This window comes from Aethalodelphis obliquidens, unplaced genomic scaffold (genome assembly GCF_003676395.1).
Source record: "Aethalodelphis obliquidens isolate GAN/ISIS:26980383/991018 unplaced genomic scaffold, ASM367639v1 scaffold33, whole genome shotgun sequence".
In the NCBI taxonomy this organism is placed as follows: Eukaryota; Metazoa; Chordata; class Mammalia; order Artiodactyla; family Delphinidae; genus Aethalodelphis; species Aethalodelphis obliquidens.
This window is the reverse complement of record NW_020837977.1, coordinates 20,583,697-20,603,015: the sequence shown is the minus strand read 5'-3', so window position 1 is coordinate 20,603,015 and position 19,319 is coordinate 20,583,697. Positions and strand designations below refer to the sequence as shown.

At 42.4% G+C, this 19,319-nt stretch overlaps 1 protein-coding gene across 1 annotated transcript in view; it reads left to right on the top strand.

Moving 5' to 3' along the window:
• Positions 1-18,057, top strand: part of PPDPFL (pancreatic progenitor cell differentiation and proliferation factor like) — a 184,002-nt gene extending 165,945 nt beyond the window's left edge. The window contains exons 2-6 of the mRNA XM_027128142.1: positions 11,584-11,676; positions 12,796-12,873; positions 12,976-13,059; positions 13,382-13,453; positions 16,775-18,057. Coding sequence (XP_026983943.1) covers positions 11,584-11,676; positions 12,796-12,873; positions 12,976-13,059; positions 13,382-13,453; positions 16,775-16,779 — 332 coding nt within the window. The 3' untranslated portion in view covers positions 16,780-18,057. The remainder of the gene's footprint in view (positions 1-11,583; positions 11,677-12,795; positions 12,874-12,975; positions 13,060-13,381; positions 13,454-16,774) is intronic.
• The last annotated feature ends 1,262 nt before the right edge of the window (positions 18,058-19,319 follow it).

Here is a 19,319-nt window from a genome sequence, read left to right as displayed (position 1 = left end):
CACACATATGGTCACCTTATTTTTGATAAAGGATGTAAGAATATACAATGGAGAAAAGACAGCCTCTTCAATAAATGGTGCTGGGAAAACTGGACAGCTAGATGTAAAAGAATGAAATTAGAACACTCCCTAACACCATACACAAAAATAAACTCTAAGTGGATTAAAGACCTAAATGTAAGGCCAGACACTATAAAACTCTTAGAGGAAAACATAGGCAGGACACTCTATGACATAAATCACAGCAAGATCTTTTTTGACCCACATCCTAGAGAAATGGAAATAAAAACAAAAATAAACAAATAGGACCCAATGAAGCTTAAATGCTTTTGCACAGCAAAGGAAACCATAAACAAGACAAAAAGACAGCTCTCAGAATGGAAGAAAGTATTTGCAAATGAAGCAACTGACAAAGGATTAATCTCCAAAATTTACAAGCAGCTCATGAGGCTCAATATCATAAAAACAAGCAACCCAATCCAAAAATGGGCAGAAGACCTAAATAGACTTTTCTCCAAAGAGGATATACAGTTTGCCAACAAACACATGAAAGGATGTTCAACATCACTAATCATTAGAGAAATGTAAATCAAAACTACAATGAGGGAGGTATCACCCCACACCAGTCAGAATGGCCATCATCAAAAAATCTACAAACCATAAATGCTGGAGAGGGTGTGGAGAAGAGGGAACCCTCTTGCACTGTTGGTGGGAATGTAAATTGATACAGCCACTGTGGAGAACAGCATGGAGGGTCCTTAAAAAACAAAAAACAGAATTACCATACACCCAGCAATCCCACTACTGGGCATATACCCTGAGGAAACCATAATTCAAAAAAAGTCATGTACCATAATGTTCATTGCAGCTCTATTTACAATAGCCATGTCATGGAAACAACCTAAGTGACCATCGACAGATGAATGGATAAAGAAGATGTGGCACATATATACAATGGAATATTACTCAGCCATAAAACGAAATGAAACTGAGTTATTTGTAGTGAAGTGGATGGACCTAGAGTCTGTTATACAGAGTGAAGTAAGTCAGAAAGAGAAAAACAAATACCGTACGCTAACACATATATATGGAATCTAAAAAAAAAAAAAAGTTTCCGGAGAACCTAGTGGCAGGACAGGAATAAAGACGCAGATGTAGAGAATGGACTTGAGGATACAGGGAGGGGGAATGGTAAGCTGGGACAAAGTGAGATAGTGGCATGGACATATACACACTACCAGCTGTAAAACAGATAGCTAGTGGGAAGCAGCCGCATAGCACAGGGAGATCAGCTCGGTGCTTTGTGACCACCTAGAGGGGTGGGATAGGGAGGGTGGGAGGGAGACGCAAGAGGGAGGGGGTATGGGGATAGATGTATATGTATAGCTGATTCGTTTCGTTATACAGCAGAAACTAACACAAAAATGTAAAGCAACTACACTCCAATAAAGATGTTAAAAAAACAAAAAAAAAAAAACCAAAAAAAAAACCCTCACCTTCCAAAGCAGTTTCCATGGAACCAAACAAAGAATAAGAAAGGATGCATATATACTCAGCTGCTTTCGGGGACAATGTCATAAGTCCACAGTTTTATATTCTGTTTCAGTTAGAACTCTTTTAATATGTTGACTAGGAAAAGCATTCGGGCCAGATACAGACCCCAGAATATGCTAACATGTCTCCACTTGCGGCCATCATGTGCTAAAGATATTTATTCACTAACAAATATTATTGAGAACCCAATACATGCCAGTGTTTGAAGGTACATCGGTGAGAACTGTTGCTCAGAGAAGAAGGAAGAGAGAGGAAGGGACGGCCTGTGAACCCGAGCTGCGCCCACCAGGAGGCTGGGTGACCCGCGGGCAGCGTCTTGCTCCGTGAAATATGTGTTATTAGGCACACGTTGTAAGGATCCCGTGTCACCTGCGGTTTGGAGATGAGGACGCTGAAGGTGAGTTACAGAAAATATTTGCCCGAGGTCGTGTTTTCAGAAAGCAAGCTGACCTACGAGTTTCAAATCCCAGCTGCCCGTCACTTTCTCTTTCAACTGTCCTGTGACATCTGTATCAAACTCTAAATCAGTGAATGAAATCTCCATCCTTTTTGGTGGATGCAATCCATCTGGCGAATCAGTGGAATATAGGGCACATCTTGGTGATAGACCTTATCTTATAATTATATAAAATGTATAAAATTTTTTGTATATGAAAATATATTAAATGGAAAATAAAAAACATGAAGTAAAAAAGCGATTTAAAATATATGTGTAATTTGGGGGCAGTTCTTCCATTGCACATATTTTGTTATTTTAACTTTACATCAGTGACATTTTGACAAAAAATATCCTAAGAAATATACTAAAGACTGCCTTTAAGTAAGTAGCCCTGCTTAAAAATTAAAGAAATGAAAAGATAAAAATTAAAAAATTGAAAGTTTTGTTTATTGGAAAGCAAATGTCAGAAAAAAACCGTCATTCACTAGGGGAACAAAAGTTTATTTTCTGGGGAATGTTGGGTTCTTCACAGACTCTGCAGGTTCACATCCATTTTTAATGTCAGGCACACAGTGGCCAGAAGAGGGCGGTATGGGTCTATAATTAGTCCCAAACCAATAAAAATTAAGGGAAAATATTCTCACTCCCTTAATCCAAAAATCTATGCTGTAGTAGGTGAAATCTTTAAAAATATTTGTATTATATATATTGGGATCCACGATATTTGATTACTTTATTATGACAACGTATAGGAAATTTTTTTATAAACATGGATAATCTGTGTTTTAGGAAAAAAATAGGAAATGAGTGAGCTGGAAGAAAATGCTCTCTTTGATTTCTACAAGAAAAAATCCACTTTAATCCGGCTTTCAGGGCTTCAAGAGGCTTTCATTCCTGACTATTTCTGATAAAGTATATTTCTATGAACAAAACAGTTCTGCGTTTGGTGATTCTAAGCTAAGCAAGTGTGTCGAAAGTTGTAGAGAAGAAAACTGTCATAGCGTCATTTTATTTTTGAAGAGAAGAAGGAAGAAAACAAGAGGAACTTGGTCTCTGTGGTGATTCCTGCTTAGGCCCTGCGATGGGACGATGGGACGTCGCCGTGGGGTCTGCCTGGGGCTGCAGCTCTGCTGCAGTAGCGTCCGTCACCAGCCCCTGGGGGCCCTTCACTTCACCCACTCAGCCCCAACATCCGGAACTGTGTCCTGAGCACAGACACACGTGGCAGCGGCCAGGATTCACCAATAAACAAAAACGGACCTGCCGGCCTGTATGACTCCATCCTCAGCCTCAAGCCTCAAGTTAAAACAGAAAAAAATCAGGTAGAGGGCAGGAAAAATCCATTGTTTTAACAGTGTATATGCAGACTGTGTATATGCAGATGTGTATATGTAGATGTGTATATGCAGACTGTATATGCAGATGTGTATATGCAGATGTGTATATGCAGATGTGTATATGCAGATGTGTATACGCAGGCTGATGACGTCAGGTTGGCAGTTATTTGCTCAATATACAGAAATAAGAAACAGTTATGAAACCGGAGTCTTTTACAAACAACAGCTTCAGGGAGCATAAGGCAAAATGACGATGGATGGTCAGACCACTTAAACTGGTCATTTTCTTCCTTTAATTTACAGAAATAGCATTTTCATTATGTGATAAAATGGACTTCCTCTGTTTTCAACTTTAGAAATCATTATCTTCTAAAGGGTTAATATAAAAATAATTTAAGGTCCTGGATATGTTTTCACCATGGTGTAAAATAACAAGAAATGGTTTGTAGATTGTTTTATATATTTCAGATGATAAACTTAGGTTTCCTCTGAAGTCTGTGGTTGAATCTGTATGTCTTCAGACACTGTAAATAGATTCCAAAGGGAGAAGCCTTAAAGATACAATTACTCATCACTAATCATCAAATATACACATTCATGTAGCTCTTTTGAGAAGCTCCAAGCACTTCCTTCATAATATTTTTTATAGTTTTTGATGTTACTTAAAGTTTTGAGAAGTACTAATGTGAGACACAGGTTGCTTTTTTTTTTTAATTTCAAAGGTACAAAGTGAAATATTTTCTAATCCAATCACATCTCAGTTTACAAGGCAACCAGTCAACTGGGTACGATTAGAAATGTGTCTGTTCCAAAGGGGTATCATATTTCATTCCAAAGCAGTATCATATTTCAGACCCCAAATCGCACACTGAGTCATAAACATCATTTTATCATAAGACATTTAAAGATTTAACCACCAAAGAGAATCCAGAATGTCTGAAAGTACATCGTTTAAAATTAATGTTTATTATAAAAATAACTTTAGGTGGATCTTACATCTAAATGTGAAATGTAAAGGTATAATACACCTAAATAAAAAAATATCTTTACAACCTTGGGATAGGCAAAGATTTCTTAGTGGGAGTACGAAAAGCACAAAACATAGTTTTCTTAAATGATTAATTCGTCTTCAACAAAATTAAAACCTTCAGCCCACCAAAAGACATGATTAAGAAAAATTGAAAGGCAGCACAGAATGGAAGAAAATATTCACAAAGGAGAGAAGAATGTGTTCAAAATTTAAAAAGAGCTCCTACAAATCAATAATGAAGGGCAAACAACCCAATTACAAAGGAGCAATACACTTGAACAGACACCTTCTTTTCAGAGAAGAAAATACAGGGCCCATAAGCACAGGAAAAGGTGCTCAGCATCATCAATCATTAGGGAAATACAAATGCAAAGCATAATTGATACCATTTCACACCCAGTAGAATGGATAATATTAAAACCCCCGCCAATAACAAACACAAGGAAGTCAGCAGTTACTGGGCTCTCAGGTGTCGGAGAGAGTGTGAAATTTTACCTAGTTTAGAAAACTGGCTGCTTCTTATAAAGTCAAACACGTACCTATTCCATGACCTGGCAATTCCGCTCCTAAGTATTTAGCCAAGAGAAATGAAAACACTGATCTACAAAAAGACTTGTAAACATGTGTTCTTAGCAACTTCACTCATAACAGCTCAAAACTGGAAACCCCGAAAAGTCTGTCTACAGGAGAATGGACAAACACACTGTGATCAAATCACAGAAGGGAGTGCTCCTCGGCAAGAAAAAGAATAAAGAATAATAAAGAAAAGAAATAAAAGAATAAACTAGTTACACATGCAACAAAGTGGATGCATAACAAAACTGCTGAGTGATAAAAGCCACACACAAGAGAATACTTTATGCATGTCTCCATTTATATGAAATTAAAAATTATATGAAATTAAAAACAGGCGTCGCTAGTCTGTGGCAATGTCATTCCGAGCAATGGCTGTTTTGGGAGGATAGGATCAATTTGGGATGAAGGAACTTCCTGGGGTGATGGAAATACTGTATGTCTGGTTGGAATGGTGCTTACACACGTGTATACATTTACCCAAACTCATCCATTATGCACTTAAGGTATGTGCATTCCACTGTACATACATTTTACCTCAATACAAAGTAATGAAACTGAAAATAACAAAAACAATGAACATGCATCATTTCAACTTTCCCCAACTATAACTGTTAAAATTTAAAAACAGGTTTGAAAACATAATTATGTTCTTGAGTTTAGATTTGATTGGAGCAGAAGGTCTTCAAAATACCCTACAGGAGGGACAGGAAGGAAATGACTATTTCTTAGCATTTATGCACCAAGTACCATGGTGGAACTTTTACGTACACCATCACGAGTCATGTTTGCAGTAACCCAGGGCAGTTCCTTTGCTGACCCTCCACCCACAGATGAGAGGTAGCGTCATGATGAGGTCACCTGCCAGAGACCAGCCGGCCAACGAGGGAACACTGGAATTCCACCTCACACCCCATCTCCTTTCCATGACACCAACGTCAGCTCCTTCCTGCTCCAAATAAGCCACAGTTGTCGGAATCGCTGTGTTCCAAGAGAAACTCATTTCTGAGAAAAAATATGTGTCCTTACATCCCTCTAGAACTCCTTCCTTTCTCCCTCTTTGGACCACCGTGAAACGTTAATCTACCCGATCTCCTTGCACAGATTTGGAGCCACGCTGAAGACGTTCAACATAACTCAACATAACTCACCATCATCATTCAAGAAGCAGCTGTCCCGTGGATGCCAATGAATTCTCCCAGCTTTCCTCCTAATTTTCTAGGGCAGGTTCCTTTCGTCCAGGGCGTTCTCTGAATGTTGGTGCTGGTGTCGCCTGTGTGCGTCTTTCCAGCCCTGGCTGGAGGCCCGTTACCCGTCTCCTGCCGGTGCCCTGTGTGCTCCAGGCACCTCCATACAAATATGTTTAAAACTGAACTCATCGAATTTTCCTAAAATGAGATGGTTTCTTTGTGTTTTCTACTTGGGAAATGTCTCGTCCTGTGAGCCATCCTTGGCTCCGTGGTCCGTTGGTTTCTGAGCCTCACAAACTTCACTTGTTAAAATGCTCTCATATTACTTCCCTCCTGAACACCCCCATCGCTGTTCTCATTTCCCTACCAAGCCCCCGCCAAGCCTCGCCCGGACCTCCGGGCACAGCCATCAGTCGCATCTGTACTGCAAACTTGTGGTTTCTGTTCTGAAGCCATTGACACATCCTCTTTCTTCCCACCTTTCTTTCACTTTGCTCCTCAAAAGCCACATCTGTAAAACTTTCTTCTACTGTGCTGCTGGCACAGAGCCCTTCGGCTGGATTTCTAAGTGTGGACAGAGCTTGCCCTGGGCTCAGCCCTCCACATGCTTTGCGCCTCTCTGCACACACGTCACCAGGTAACCTCAGGCAGGCTCTTGGTGTTAAGTACCGTCTTCCATGAGTGACATCCTGAACTAGCATCTCCAGCCCCAGCTCTGGCTCTGTCCTGAGCTCTGAATGGCTGTGTCCCTCTGCAGTCAATTGTGCAACAGGCATCTCAGAGTTGTCTGGACTAGAATCTGAGCACAGGTGTGATGGAGATTGGAGCACTTCATCCCCCTGGCTCCATACTTTATAGTTAGCATGTTGCTTCCAGTGGAACTTTCTAAAAAGTTACTTCAGCTACAAAGGTTTTGTCCTTTCATCACATGAGAAGGAGCTAGAAAAGAAAAACATTTTTATAATGTAATAAAGAACCTTAAAGAAATCGCAGCCTCAGAAACCCCTTTATTCCAGGAAATTCCCTTCATGGGCTCCAGGGCGAGACACTCCCTCTGCATCTCCTCACACAATGAACCAAGGGTCTTCATCTTGAGCTTCCGTGAATGAGATGATCTCCACCCGTTGGACCATAAATAACCTTGGGGATATTCCTTCATCTCCTCACTGTGTCTCGTTGCCCAGTCGGAGTAATGATGTCGACAGAACAGCTATTATTGCGGCTCCGTCAGAAATGGACATGGTTCCGAGGACAGTGTCTTTCACCTGGTTTGAGTTGCATGAAGGCGGTGCAGACTCTATTTCCTGTCTCACTTTGACCACTACACTTGTCCTTCTGTTCCCGGGTCCAGGTATATCCCATGGTGCTGGGGGAAGGGAGAGAGGGCAGAGTAAAATAGAAGGAAAACACTAACAACTTCGGCCCTAAATAAAGTGTGGATAAGGGTAGAGTGGTCACGAGGGAATGAGTCAGTGAGAGCAAAGGGGCCTTGACCAGAATTACGGAAACCTCAAAACATCTGCACACTTCCACTGGTAATCTGAAATGGGTGTGGATTCATGAAGGAGTCCAGAGTTTACCTTTGAGTTCAGTATTATAGATGCAAAGCTAGAAGTTGTACCATAGATTGAAGCAATTCTGTTTTCAGCAAAAGTTTCACCAATATTTTCCCAAGATTGCAGGTAACACTATTGTTTTACAAACATTTACTATATAAGCACCTATAAGTCCACAATCTCTGCATGTTTTTGTGATTGAGGGCCTGCGTTTAAACACATAAAGATGTAATACTTTAGAAAAACACACTGTGACTCACATAACATTAACCGCTTGCGCCTTTCCGTATTTAATTATTTATAAATTGCTTTGAACGACAGATCTTGATTACATAAAACGCTGTTATAATGTCATGATGGATTTGCAATGCAAGTAAGTTTTCTATGGCTCCTGGCAACGGCTTGGGAAAGTTCTGCCAACAGTACTTTTTTTCTCCCCTTCCTTTCTGGTGATGAAATTCATCAAAATACTTTGCCTTCCTTGGCTGAATTTCAAAACCCACTTGAGCTTTGGATCATCTGATAAAAGTTAATACTTCATCTGAAAGTTCAACAGAGTTTATTCTCATAAGAGAAAAAAAAAAAAAAAACAGATGAGAAGTGAAAAAACACCATATTTGGAAACTATATCCTCAATTAGGCATGAAGAGTGAAAAGTACAATAAAATAAATACCACTGTTAAAACTATTCTTTCTTTTTAGGTGTAATTCTCAGAGTTAAAATTTTTATTTCAAGTAAAGTATACACAATCTAATACTTTCAACATGCTGTGTTCATTTGGACCCTTTGATAATTACTATGAGATGATTAAAATTGTATCTTTCATCTCTACCTCTAAAGCTCATTGCTTCTCTGGTTTTAATTCTAAATAAGAAACTGTTTTGTCTGAGTTTAGTTGAAGGATCAGTGAAAAAATGACTGCAGTGTATGAAATTTTATGTCAGAAACTGTGTATATTCTACTCCAGCAATAGCAGTGCCCAGATTTATGGGTAAAGATAAATCAAAATTGATATAATTCAGGATATTCAATTAAAGAGATAATTCATTCCATGTCTGAAATTAAAATTTTAGTGCTCAGCATACACTTTGTGTCTGGAATCTCACTTCACCTGGTAAGTTGTCTGAGTGATCTCATGATGTAATTGATGAGACTGATGGTTTGAACAGGTGATGCTCAAGGCTTCCTTCTGCCCCAGAAATGTCCCCATGTGAGTCTCAGTGTCTGCTTCCCAGGGAACCCAGCCAAGGGCAGGACGCCAGCAGGGCTGGGATTTCAGAGCTGGACCACCCTTCAGCTGGCCAGCAGCTGTCTGGACCCCGTCTTTGGTGATGGGTGGAGTGTCCGCATCACCTGGGAAACTCTTGCAGGTTGATATGGGCTGAACTGTGTTCTCCCAGAATGCACATGTTGAAGTTCTAACCCCCAGGACCTCAGAGCGTGATTGCATTTGGAGACGGAGTCTTTAAAGAATAACTAAGTTCAAATGTTGTCTTTAGGATGGGACCCTCATCCAATATGAATGAGTTCTTATAAGAGAGCAGATTAGGACACAGGCACACATGGAGGAAGACCCTGTGAAGACACAGAGAGAAGCCGGCTGTCTACAAACCAAGGAGAGAGGCCTCAGAAGAAACCAATGCTGCCCCCAGAACTGGGAGAAAATAAAGTATAAATTTCTATTGTTTAAGCCACCCTGTCTGTGGTGCTTTGTTACAGCGAGTCCAGCAGACTGAGACCTAGGGCAACTGTTACAGCCTCTACCTGTGAGGACCTGGTCGGGGGGCCGTGTGGAAGGTGAAGCTCTAGCATCCCTGGCAGTAGATTGTTGGACATCGGAATGAGCTGACTGCAGCTGGATGTCATTCATATGTTGGGGAAACTCTGTGAAAGGAGGAGAGTGACTATTAACCAGTGTAAGTGGGATGGTAACAGGCAGCATGTGAAGGGTGTATCATCTTCTGCAACCGCCAGGCAGAGGGAGCTGAGGTGGCCGGGGGTAGGATGCTGGTGGCCCCGGTCCACAGCCCTTCTCCGACACCACTAGACTCCGATGCTGTGAACTGTAAGCTCATCCTTCAGGGACTCAGGTAGGTTTCTTTTCCCGGGAAAACTCACAGGAGGAAGGTGAGGGGAATGGAGGATGATTCCCACCACGGCCAGCACCCACGCAGACTGCGTGCCTTTGGGAAGCACCTGCTGCACGTGTTCATTTGCAGCTATCATTGTCAGAGGTGCCCAGCGTGTTTAATATGGCACGTTCAATGGCCTGGATGTTACCGCGTGTTTGAGATCCCTGGCATGCCGTGTGCACACGCAGACGTTTCATATTTCATGGCTGCAGCCAGGAATGAGGCAGAGGCGGTGGAGTCGCCCAGGTCTGCTCTCACGCTGTGCACTTGGTCAACCGTCTGACAGCGCAGCGTGGTAGGAAATCATCTACCAGCAAAACTCTCTTTCTTGCCACGAATTTCCATGCTCTACAGAGCAGCAATCGGATATCTATCTACTACTTCATCCATCGTCAATAAACCCAGGAGGAGTAATAGTGTCTCCCATGTGATAAATAGGTCACCTTTCAGAGAGGTTGCCGTTGACTTTAATTAGTACTTACTCTTTCTTAAGCCTCCCTTTCTCTTCCCTTAGTGAGGCGTCCGTTAGTTTTGAAGGGTGTCCTCAGAGTCGGGCTCTCTTCTTGTTATGATCGAAGAGAAATGTTTGCATAACTTAATTCTAGGACAAAAGACTTAGTGAAAATGTGGATGGACCTCACTTTAATACTGAGCTATTGAAAAACGACGTGACTCAGAAAACAGTCGGGTAAAAATTAGTCTCGTTACGTCATGCTTATGGTGTGGGAATCTGAGCCCTGTTACAGCATTTTAATTATTAGCCAAGGATGTAATTCTCATTACCATGCACAGGAGGAATAATACATTATTTTTATCAGATTTTCAGAACACGAACTACTGTATGTGTCAGGTTTTGTACTGGGTGTTGCTAAAGGGAAAACTAATAGGGTACTCCCTGTCTTTGAGAAACTCGCATTCCAACAAATAATAAAGTGTGAGTGGTGTTACAATAGAAAGTTACAAAAACTAGTGTCAGGTGGGTAAAACCTTGGTGCCCCCAGCCAGGAGAGGGGCGCGGCGTAGTGGCCAGGGGTGGTGCAGAGCCGGCGAGGAAAATGAGAGTTATCTCCCACTCACGTGTCTGTGACGGCGTCCAGTCCCCCGCAGAGCCCGGCGGGGTGCTGTCCCCAGAGGGGCTACTACCTACCCCGCCCCCGTCAGCCCAGCAGAGCCGAGGGCAGCGCCACATCCGGGCCCAGTCCTGCCAGGCCCAGGCCCACCTGGCAGGCTGGCACGGGCAAGGGGGGCGGGCGTGCAGGGCTCCTGCGGCTCCGCCTGTGCTGGCCTGGTGCCCACCTGCGTGTGCTCGCAGCTCCGCTCTCTGCCTTGCAGGCGGTTAACACCCCTTCCCCTGCCGGGCAGCTGGTCTGTCCTGGATCTCGGCCAGTCGGCCCTTCCACGGTGTGCCTTTTCTGAAGAAGCTTTAGAACCACGTTTACCGTAAAGAAAGGTTGGAGAAGGCAGGCGGGTGAGTGATTGTCACAGCTGTGTTCACACTTCTTCTCTGACCTTTAGTGTTTCAGGTGGAGCAAGCTGTAGGCATTGTTATGGTACTTGGTTATGTATTTTTTTCTTGTCTTTGCAAAGCAATTGCATTTTTTGTTCATTGCAATGTATTTGCAATTTTGTGTAAACTCTTTAATTCTCTTTATGAGATTTATTACGTGGTAAATTATGCTGCGTTACACACACACACACACACACACACACACACACTCATGGGAAAAGGAAAAGGAAATTTCAGCATTTCGTCACTGCCCCTGTTTTGCAGGCTGCTGGCCACCACCTCACTGGCCCTGCTCAGGGGACAATGGCATCGGCGCCTTCCATTGGATGCCTCTGGCCCCAAACCAGTATTATCGAAGTAAGTTGTACCAGCACCGGAGGGTACCCCCAGAGAATATGATCTGAGGAGATGTTTGTGGGATATTATTAACCTACGTATCATGTCCTGCTCAGAACTTAAGGGAGAAGAATGACCATTATTTGTGACGGTGAAGAAAATAGGAATCGACCTCTTCAGAGACCGATCTGAATCAATGTGGTCCAGCCCCACTGCTTGCTTCAACTCTGTTATGTTACGTCCATGAAACCACTGACACATAAATAAGTGACAATAAGCTTATACTTCATAATTATGTTTTAATTTCATGTACCTTGCATTTAATAGGATATGTTAAAAACGGAACATTTCACATAAATAAAATATTCATTTCTTAGAAAAGAGGAGCCACGTGACTCTGCCTCAAAGATTTTCTCATTTCCATTTTCTGCTGTGGGTAATAGGTCAGCTTCTACCTGGTCAGTTTTTTTTAGTTTATCTATCCAGCTGTGATTATTTATAGCTAAATAGAACATTGTAGCTTCTTAAAGAAACTTCAGAAATTTCATAAAATGAAACAATCATTTCAGAACCAAATTATCATTTAAGGGATGTATCCCAGCATGTAGAAAACTCTTATTTCAAGGGTTGTTTGTAGATAAGAGTTGGACACATTTATTGATTTATTCTTTTCACGGACAATAAATTTACATCCTTAGAAATTATTTTTATATCCTGATCTTTTAAAAGACTTACAGGTTTAAAATACAAGTATGATATGACAAATAAAATGTATATACCGTACAAATTAGTGTATATAATATACAAGAAATATTCCTAATATAGTACGATAATATTCATTCTTCATTTTGTGCTTCCTAAGATTTTGATTTTGATAACATTTATAATATATTTTAAATTTTACATTTAATCTGTGGAGAGAGAGAGAGTTGTCCACCATGGAAAGAAATTTACTTTATTAATACAAATGTAATATGCATTATTCTGGAAGACTTTTAATAGGCTGATAATTTAATCAGATTTTCAATTCATGAATTCGTGATCAGGATTAAATGATTTCAAACCATGCTGCTTGAGCGTTTATATATAAAAATTTGTGTTTGTTGTTTACTGGCTTGTTTATTATCCTGTTTCCTACAGAATCCGGTGTTTCTTCAGGCGCCTCTCTAACTGGCTCTGATTCTGTTCACTTCGTAGATGATGACAAATCCCAGCGAGGTATGTCGTTTATTTCTTATCAGCATCACCCTCATTATTTCCCTTCGTTTTTCATCTCTCAAATGTGTTTGATAAGGGAGTAATGTGAATTTTATTTCGTAGGGTTACCTGAAGTGGCAGAATCCACCTGGTGGTTTAAATCCTTTTTCCAGTCTGAACAGGCAGAGAAGACCAGTTTGCTTGTGGGTAAGTTTTAGCCTTTCCTGATAAGGATATTTCCTTTTCAGAATAGAACAATACGTGTTGTCATAATTATCATGATCACCAATAAGAATAAAACCTAGTTGTTTCCTGGAAGGTAGTGAAGGCTTTGATATGAAGCGTACTTGAGGGTAAAGGTGGGGAAACAGTTTCTCCCTCCTTCTAGTTAAGCATCAGTCAGATCAGAGCACACTTTCTAATTCTATCTGTAGAGAAAAAACTGAAAACTCATATGCCGATTATTACCATGGTTTAGTGGGAATGGATCGGAGGCAAGGTTCTAAATTTGTTTTTCCAATACCTACAGGAACAAATAACAATTATCTACTCCAATATAAGGAATCACAGCTCCTCGGGGAAATGGCTGATCCCAGGACAGGTAAGAAACAGTAAGAGACAAGCCTGGACTATTTCATGATGCCAAAAAGATAGAAATGCCCCTGAGATGATGGGGATGTGTCAAAATGACACAGGAATGAACTGGGTAAATCTGGGACTATTTCAGCAGTAAAATAATGATAATAATAGACAATTGCCTGTAGAATAAAATAAAGTCCATTTATCTATTTAGATATAAAAAATACTTGAATGAACCAATGAGAGAGAAAGAAAAGCTCTTTCTTGCAGCGGAGTTCCAGTTTATAAACGTAGAAGGAATGATGGAGAATCGTTATATGACAAACACACCAGCAACAGTTGTTCCAGGCAAGAATTACCCCAGGGCTCTAAAATAAATGGACACAAATGTGAGAAACAAGATATCACAGGCTCTCAGAGTATCTCCCCATAAAGTACCTAAGAATCACAAAGGGGAAAAATAGTAACTTTCTAACGGAAAAACTTGTCAGACGAGCCTCAACAAAAACAAACAGAAAACAGTGAGCTAGTTGCTGCTGTCCTAGACAATCCTGCTAGGTCCCACTGCTGGTCTGGACTGGGCTCTGGGCGCCAATCACCAGCCAGAAGATGGAATTTGTGCGTTTGGACACAACACGTTTTGAACTACTCTATCATGCTGAATAGCACAGTTGTTATTCTAATGGTTTTTAAAAAGTGACTGTGTTGGTTTTTACACCCTTTACTAATGACTAGCTACTAATTGGGGTAAAAAGAGTAAGTAACAAGGCAGTCCATAGAGTCTAATGTTAAAACATCAGTGTTTTGATACATTTTCCACAGAATCAACTAAAGAGGATACTTTCTAAAATCAAAGTAAGGCCAGTTGTTGAAAAGATGTATTCTTTACTCTATCAAGTATAGTGACTTGAATTATTTAGGTAAGTGTTTCATTTATTTTTCCGGTTTACCTCAATTGTAAAGACAACTTACAAAGAAGCATTTCTCAGCTAATCACCTTTGACTTTGCAATTCAGTGGGCATTGTTGTAATAGCTGACTCTTCTAGGCAAAGAATTACTGTTCTTTGTAATTCTATGTAACAGCTAATGGGTGTTCCATCTGGCCGGCAGACCCCTCTCCTGGTCTTCTGACCTGATCCAGCAGATTCTCCTGGGGCTTTTTGTTTGTTTACCCCCATTGGTGTTTCCTGACCGCTGTTCCCTCCGGTATTCAGTTCAGGATATATTAGGGGAAAATAAAACCAAGGGAACTCAGCTCTGTGTCCCTCCTTGCATCTGAGGACCCCAGCCATTCCTCTCTTAGAGACTTCCGGTGCCTTTTCAATATATAATGTCAGGGGTTTTAGTTTTACTTACATCTATTCCATCAGAAGTCTTTCTCTCTGTACTTTTGTCTTCAGAAATTTTCTACTTTTGCTTTTTATGTCTCCATATGAAGTTTGAAAATCTTGCCTTTTCCCCCTTATTTTTTCCAAAATGTTGTTGCTCTTCCATTGTGACGGCATAACCTTCAAGGTTAACTTAGGGGCAACATTCATTCCTGTTGAATTAATTATTATTAATTATTTCCCCCAAGATGAATGTGCTTTTCCACTGCTCGGGGCTTCATCTGCACCTCAGTTTTGTTTCAAAATTTTCCTCACATCGATCTGCATTTTGGGGGATGGTTGTGTTCCTAGATGTTTTATAATGTGTTTCCTTCCATCTCCGCCTCTCAATGCTTGTGTTTAGTGTGTTGCAGACTAATGATTTCTGTATATTAATTTTCTATCTAGGTATGTTATGAATTCTCTTGTCACTCATAACAGTATTTCAGTAGATTTTTAAAATTAACAATAAACAGTCATATAACCTGCAAATAAATTATTGTTTTACCTTCTACCTCCTGGTTTTCGTATCCCATTTCTTCCTCATGTCCCGTTGTGTCGGCTGGTATATCCAGAGCAGTGCCAAATAACACGACCTTTACAGCTGAACTGCACGAGCTGGGGAGAGGATCTTTCACACTGTGTCCTTGAAAACACACTGACTTGCAACACTAGAACCCTTGCAGTGGCCATCAGGAAGCTTGTTGGGCCTGTGACGGCCTGTGCCAGATGCTTTCTCACTAAGAGGGGAAACAGCAAGAGATAGCCTTTCAGGAAAGCATGTCTGTATTCAATTGCTTTTTTAAAAGAAAAATGGATGCTAATGGTTTAAGTGCATTTCAAAATCCATGGAGTTAATTTTAATCCATGAGCGTATGACTCAGTTCATTTAATTATAAAATTGATCTATAATTTTCTTCTCTTGTGATATCATTTTGGAGTCCTAATGTTGGCCTTATGTCTTGTAAAGAATTTGCAATATTCTTTCTTTTTCTAAGTTCTGGAAAAGGTTAAAAGTGTTGGCATAATCTTTTCCCTAACGATTTGGTGTAATTATCCAGTGAAACCACCAGAAAGTGCAGCTTTTCAGAAACCACGTGAGGTTGCCAGGGGGCAGCTCTCAGAACAGTTTCTGCATGTCTATCCTCACTTCATCATCCTTACCCAGTTCATACAGGTCATCACATTTATTTGCAGACAATTGATCAAAATAATCTCTTGGAATTCTTTTTTCTTTTAAGTTAATTTATATAATTTATTTATATTTGGCTGCGTTGGGTCTTCGTTGCTGCGCGCGGGCTTTCTCTAGTTGCGGCGAGTAGGGGCTACTCTTTGTTGAGGTGTGCGAGCTTCTCATTGCGGTGGCTTCTCTTGTTGTGGAGCACGGGCTCTAGGTGCGCAGGCTTCAGTAGTTGTGGCTCGTGGGCTCTAGAGCGCAGGCTCAGTAGTTGTGGCGCACGGGCTCCGTGGCATGTGGGATCTTCCCAGAACAGGGCTCAAACTCCTGTCCCCTGCACTGGCAGGTGGGTTTTAACCACTGCGCCACCAGGGAAGCCCTCTTGGAATTCTTTTAATTTGCAGGGCTGTCGTACTCTCTCCATCATAATATGCCTTATTTTTAAGTATTTTATCCTTGTTTTCTTCACTGGATAGTAGATATTTGTACATTTTGTTGTTTATCACAAATAACCAGCTTGCATTAGGATTTTTAGTCCTACCCTTTCTATGATGATCTTGAATTCAGAAATATTTTCACTCGTATTAATTATTGTTTTGATTTCCTTGTATTTATTTTGTTGTTCTGTTATTTTAAAAAATTCTTCTGTTGGCACTTAGCTTATTTATTTTCATTCCATAAGAAAATTTTAAATATGGTGAGTATTTTTTAAAAATAAATTTATTTATTTATGCCTGCATTGGGTCTTCTTTGCTGTGAGCAACTGTGTAACGTATTGCTTTCATTTTCCTCTTGCAGCATAAACGTTACCACAAGTTTGGTAGCTAAAGCAACACCAACTCAGGACGTCCCAGTTTTCTGGGGCAGGGGTCTCGGCAGCAGGTCCAGTGTCAGGGTCTCACAGGTGGGCCGTCCGCACTTCTGGAATCCTCCAAGCTGATGGAGACGCTTGGCAGAACCAGGCTCCTGTGGCTACAGCACGGCGGGGCCCCGTCCTGAAGCCACCTGTAGGCTGCGGCTCCATTTCCTGGTCCCTGGCTCCCGACAGCCCGTGAGCCTCACCCGCTTTGGGCCCCGTGCTCTGCGCCCCGGGCGAGCGGACACAAGAGTCCTCACTCAGTCCTGCCCTCATCACAACAAGGCCCTGGTCCCGGCTGTCTGAGGCTCTTTCCCACCAGCTGGGGACGCTTGTCCCGTTGAGAAAGGCTCTTGATGACCAAAGGCTCGATGACTTGGGTGACTGATAAACCTTTTCCTACCCTCGTGGTGGCTGATGGGGGCTCATCCTACTGGTCCAGGTGGTGGCAGAGGGCGCCGTTAGCAGGTTGCTGAGTCAATGACCACTGCTGGTTTTTTCTGATCCTGCTTTGGCAGCGGACAGGCTCTGCCGTCTGAAGTGGTTTGTGCCTTGAGCGGGCGGTGCTGCGTTGGTCCAGCCCTTCCAGACCCCTATCGTGGCTTTAGCCCACTTATGTTGGGGGTTCAGTAATTCACTGGGATTTAGGGACAGAAGTATGGAACCAGGACCCTCCTCCCAGAAGCCCTGGGTCACGTCTCCTGGTCTAGAACTGTCTGTGTGTCTGTGATGCTTGACTTCACGTGCAGTTTGACTGGGATGTGGGGTAGTTTGCGGTTACACGTTATTTGGTCAAACATTATTCTGGTTGATCCGTGAGGGTGTTTCTGGATGAGATGAACATTTTAATTGATAGACTGAGTAAAGCATTCGCCTCTCCCCCATGCGTGTGGCCTCACCTAACACACTGAGGGCCTGAGTGGAACAGAGGACCGAGGAAGAAAGAATCCTCTCCCCTCCTGCCCTGACCTCAGACGCTGGTCTTTTCCTGCCTTCAGACTCTGATTCACATGGGAATGTATGCCGTAGCCTCTGGGGCCTCCAGCCGACCCACCTGCAGGTCCTGGGACTTCTCAGCCTCCATATTCAGGGGGCCAGTTCCTTATTATAAGGAAATAGATGTTAAAAATCCTTTGCTGCTTCTTTTTTTTTTTTTTTTTGGCTGCGTTGGGTCTTAGCTGAGACACGCAGGATGTTCGTTGAGGCATGTGGGATCTTTCCATTGCGGTCCATGGGCTCCTCTGTAGTTGCAGCACGTGGGCTCAGTAGTTGTGGCGCGCAGGCTTTGTTGCCCCTCAGCATGCAGGATCTTAGTTCCCTGACCAGGGATCGAGCCCATGTCTCCTGCATTGGAAGGTGGATTCTCTACCTCTGGACCAACAGGGAAGTCCCATAAATCCTTTGCTTCTGTTTCTCTGCGGAGCTCTGACCAGTACAGTACTCTCAGCAGGCTCAGGGGAAAACTCTTACCGTGTAACCAGCTGCTGTGTGTCTTAACCGGTGTTGGCCCATCCACACAGTGAGCAGGGACAGACTACGCTCTGTGGAAGGTACTGGGGGTGGCTTGTGAAAGAGCAGTCTTGCTGGGACCCTAAATGCCTCTGCAGTGGCCTGTGCCTGGGTCCTGAACCTCAGGGTTACAGGGTCACAGAAACACCCTTGGCATCCTGCAGTGCAGCAAAGGGGTTCATTCAAGGCTGACTCAAGCCCAGGGTCCTTTAACCCTATAAAGTACCCACTGCCTTTGGGGACACGTCTAACCTTGACAACACTCATTTGAGGTTCTTGTTGAGTAGAGAGAAATCCTCCTGAAATATACGAATAACAACAACAATCGAAAAATTTAAAAGAGGGAAGAAAGAACAATGAAAGAAGGGAAGACACCTGGGTTCAGCAAGGAAAGCAAAATACTGAAACAGGTCCACATTTTGACTCAGTTAAAAACACAAAACTTATTAAAAGTCTTTGCTGAAAAGATCAAAAGCCTCTTCCGGGCTCCTGCGCCCCGCCCCCCGTGACGCCGATTCTGAATGAGATTTAATACGCGGTCCGATGCATCCAGCCTTCTTTCTGGGTCCACTTCAGTGCTCAGACGTACAACGCTCCCTATAACTTTAGGGGAGCTCCTGAATATAAAGTAGAAGACAAAGAAGATGCTCATCTTAACCGTCGGGACTGTCCCGGTGGCTATGACACGCACGCCCCTGAAATCCCCCGCAGTGGGCGTGGGTGCTCCCATGCAGTGAGTAATGAATAAAAATTAAACTAAGTCTTTGGCTGGAAAGAACACAGGCGCCTTGCAGCGGCGCACCGTAACCTCAGCACTGCAGCCCCTCGGGAAGTCCTCAAACACAGTGTTACTGAACTACTGGCTCGGGTCCATCAGCGAGGGAAGATGTTCTGCTCTCACTGCCTCTCTCAGCCTCCTAGAGGCAGCCGCCTTCACCACTGAGCACACACCTGCGTGGTACCCGCGGGAGCCCCCAG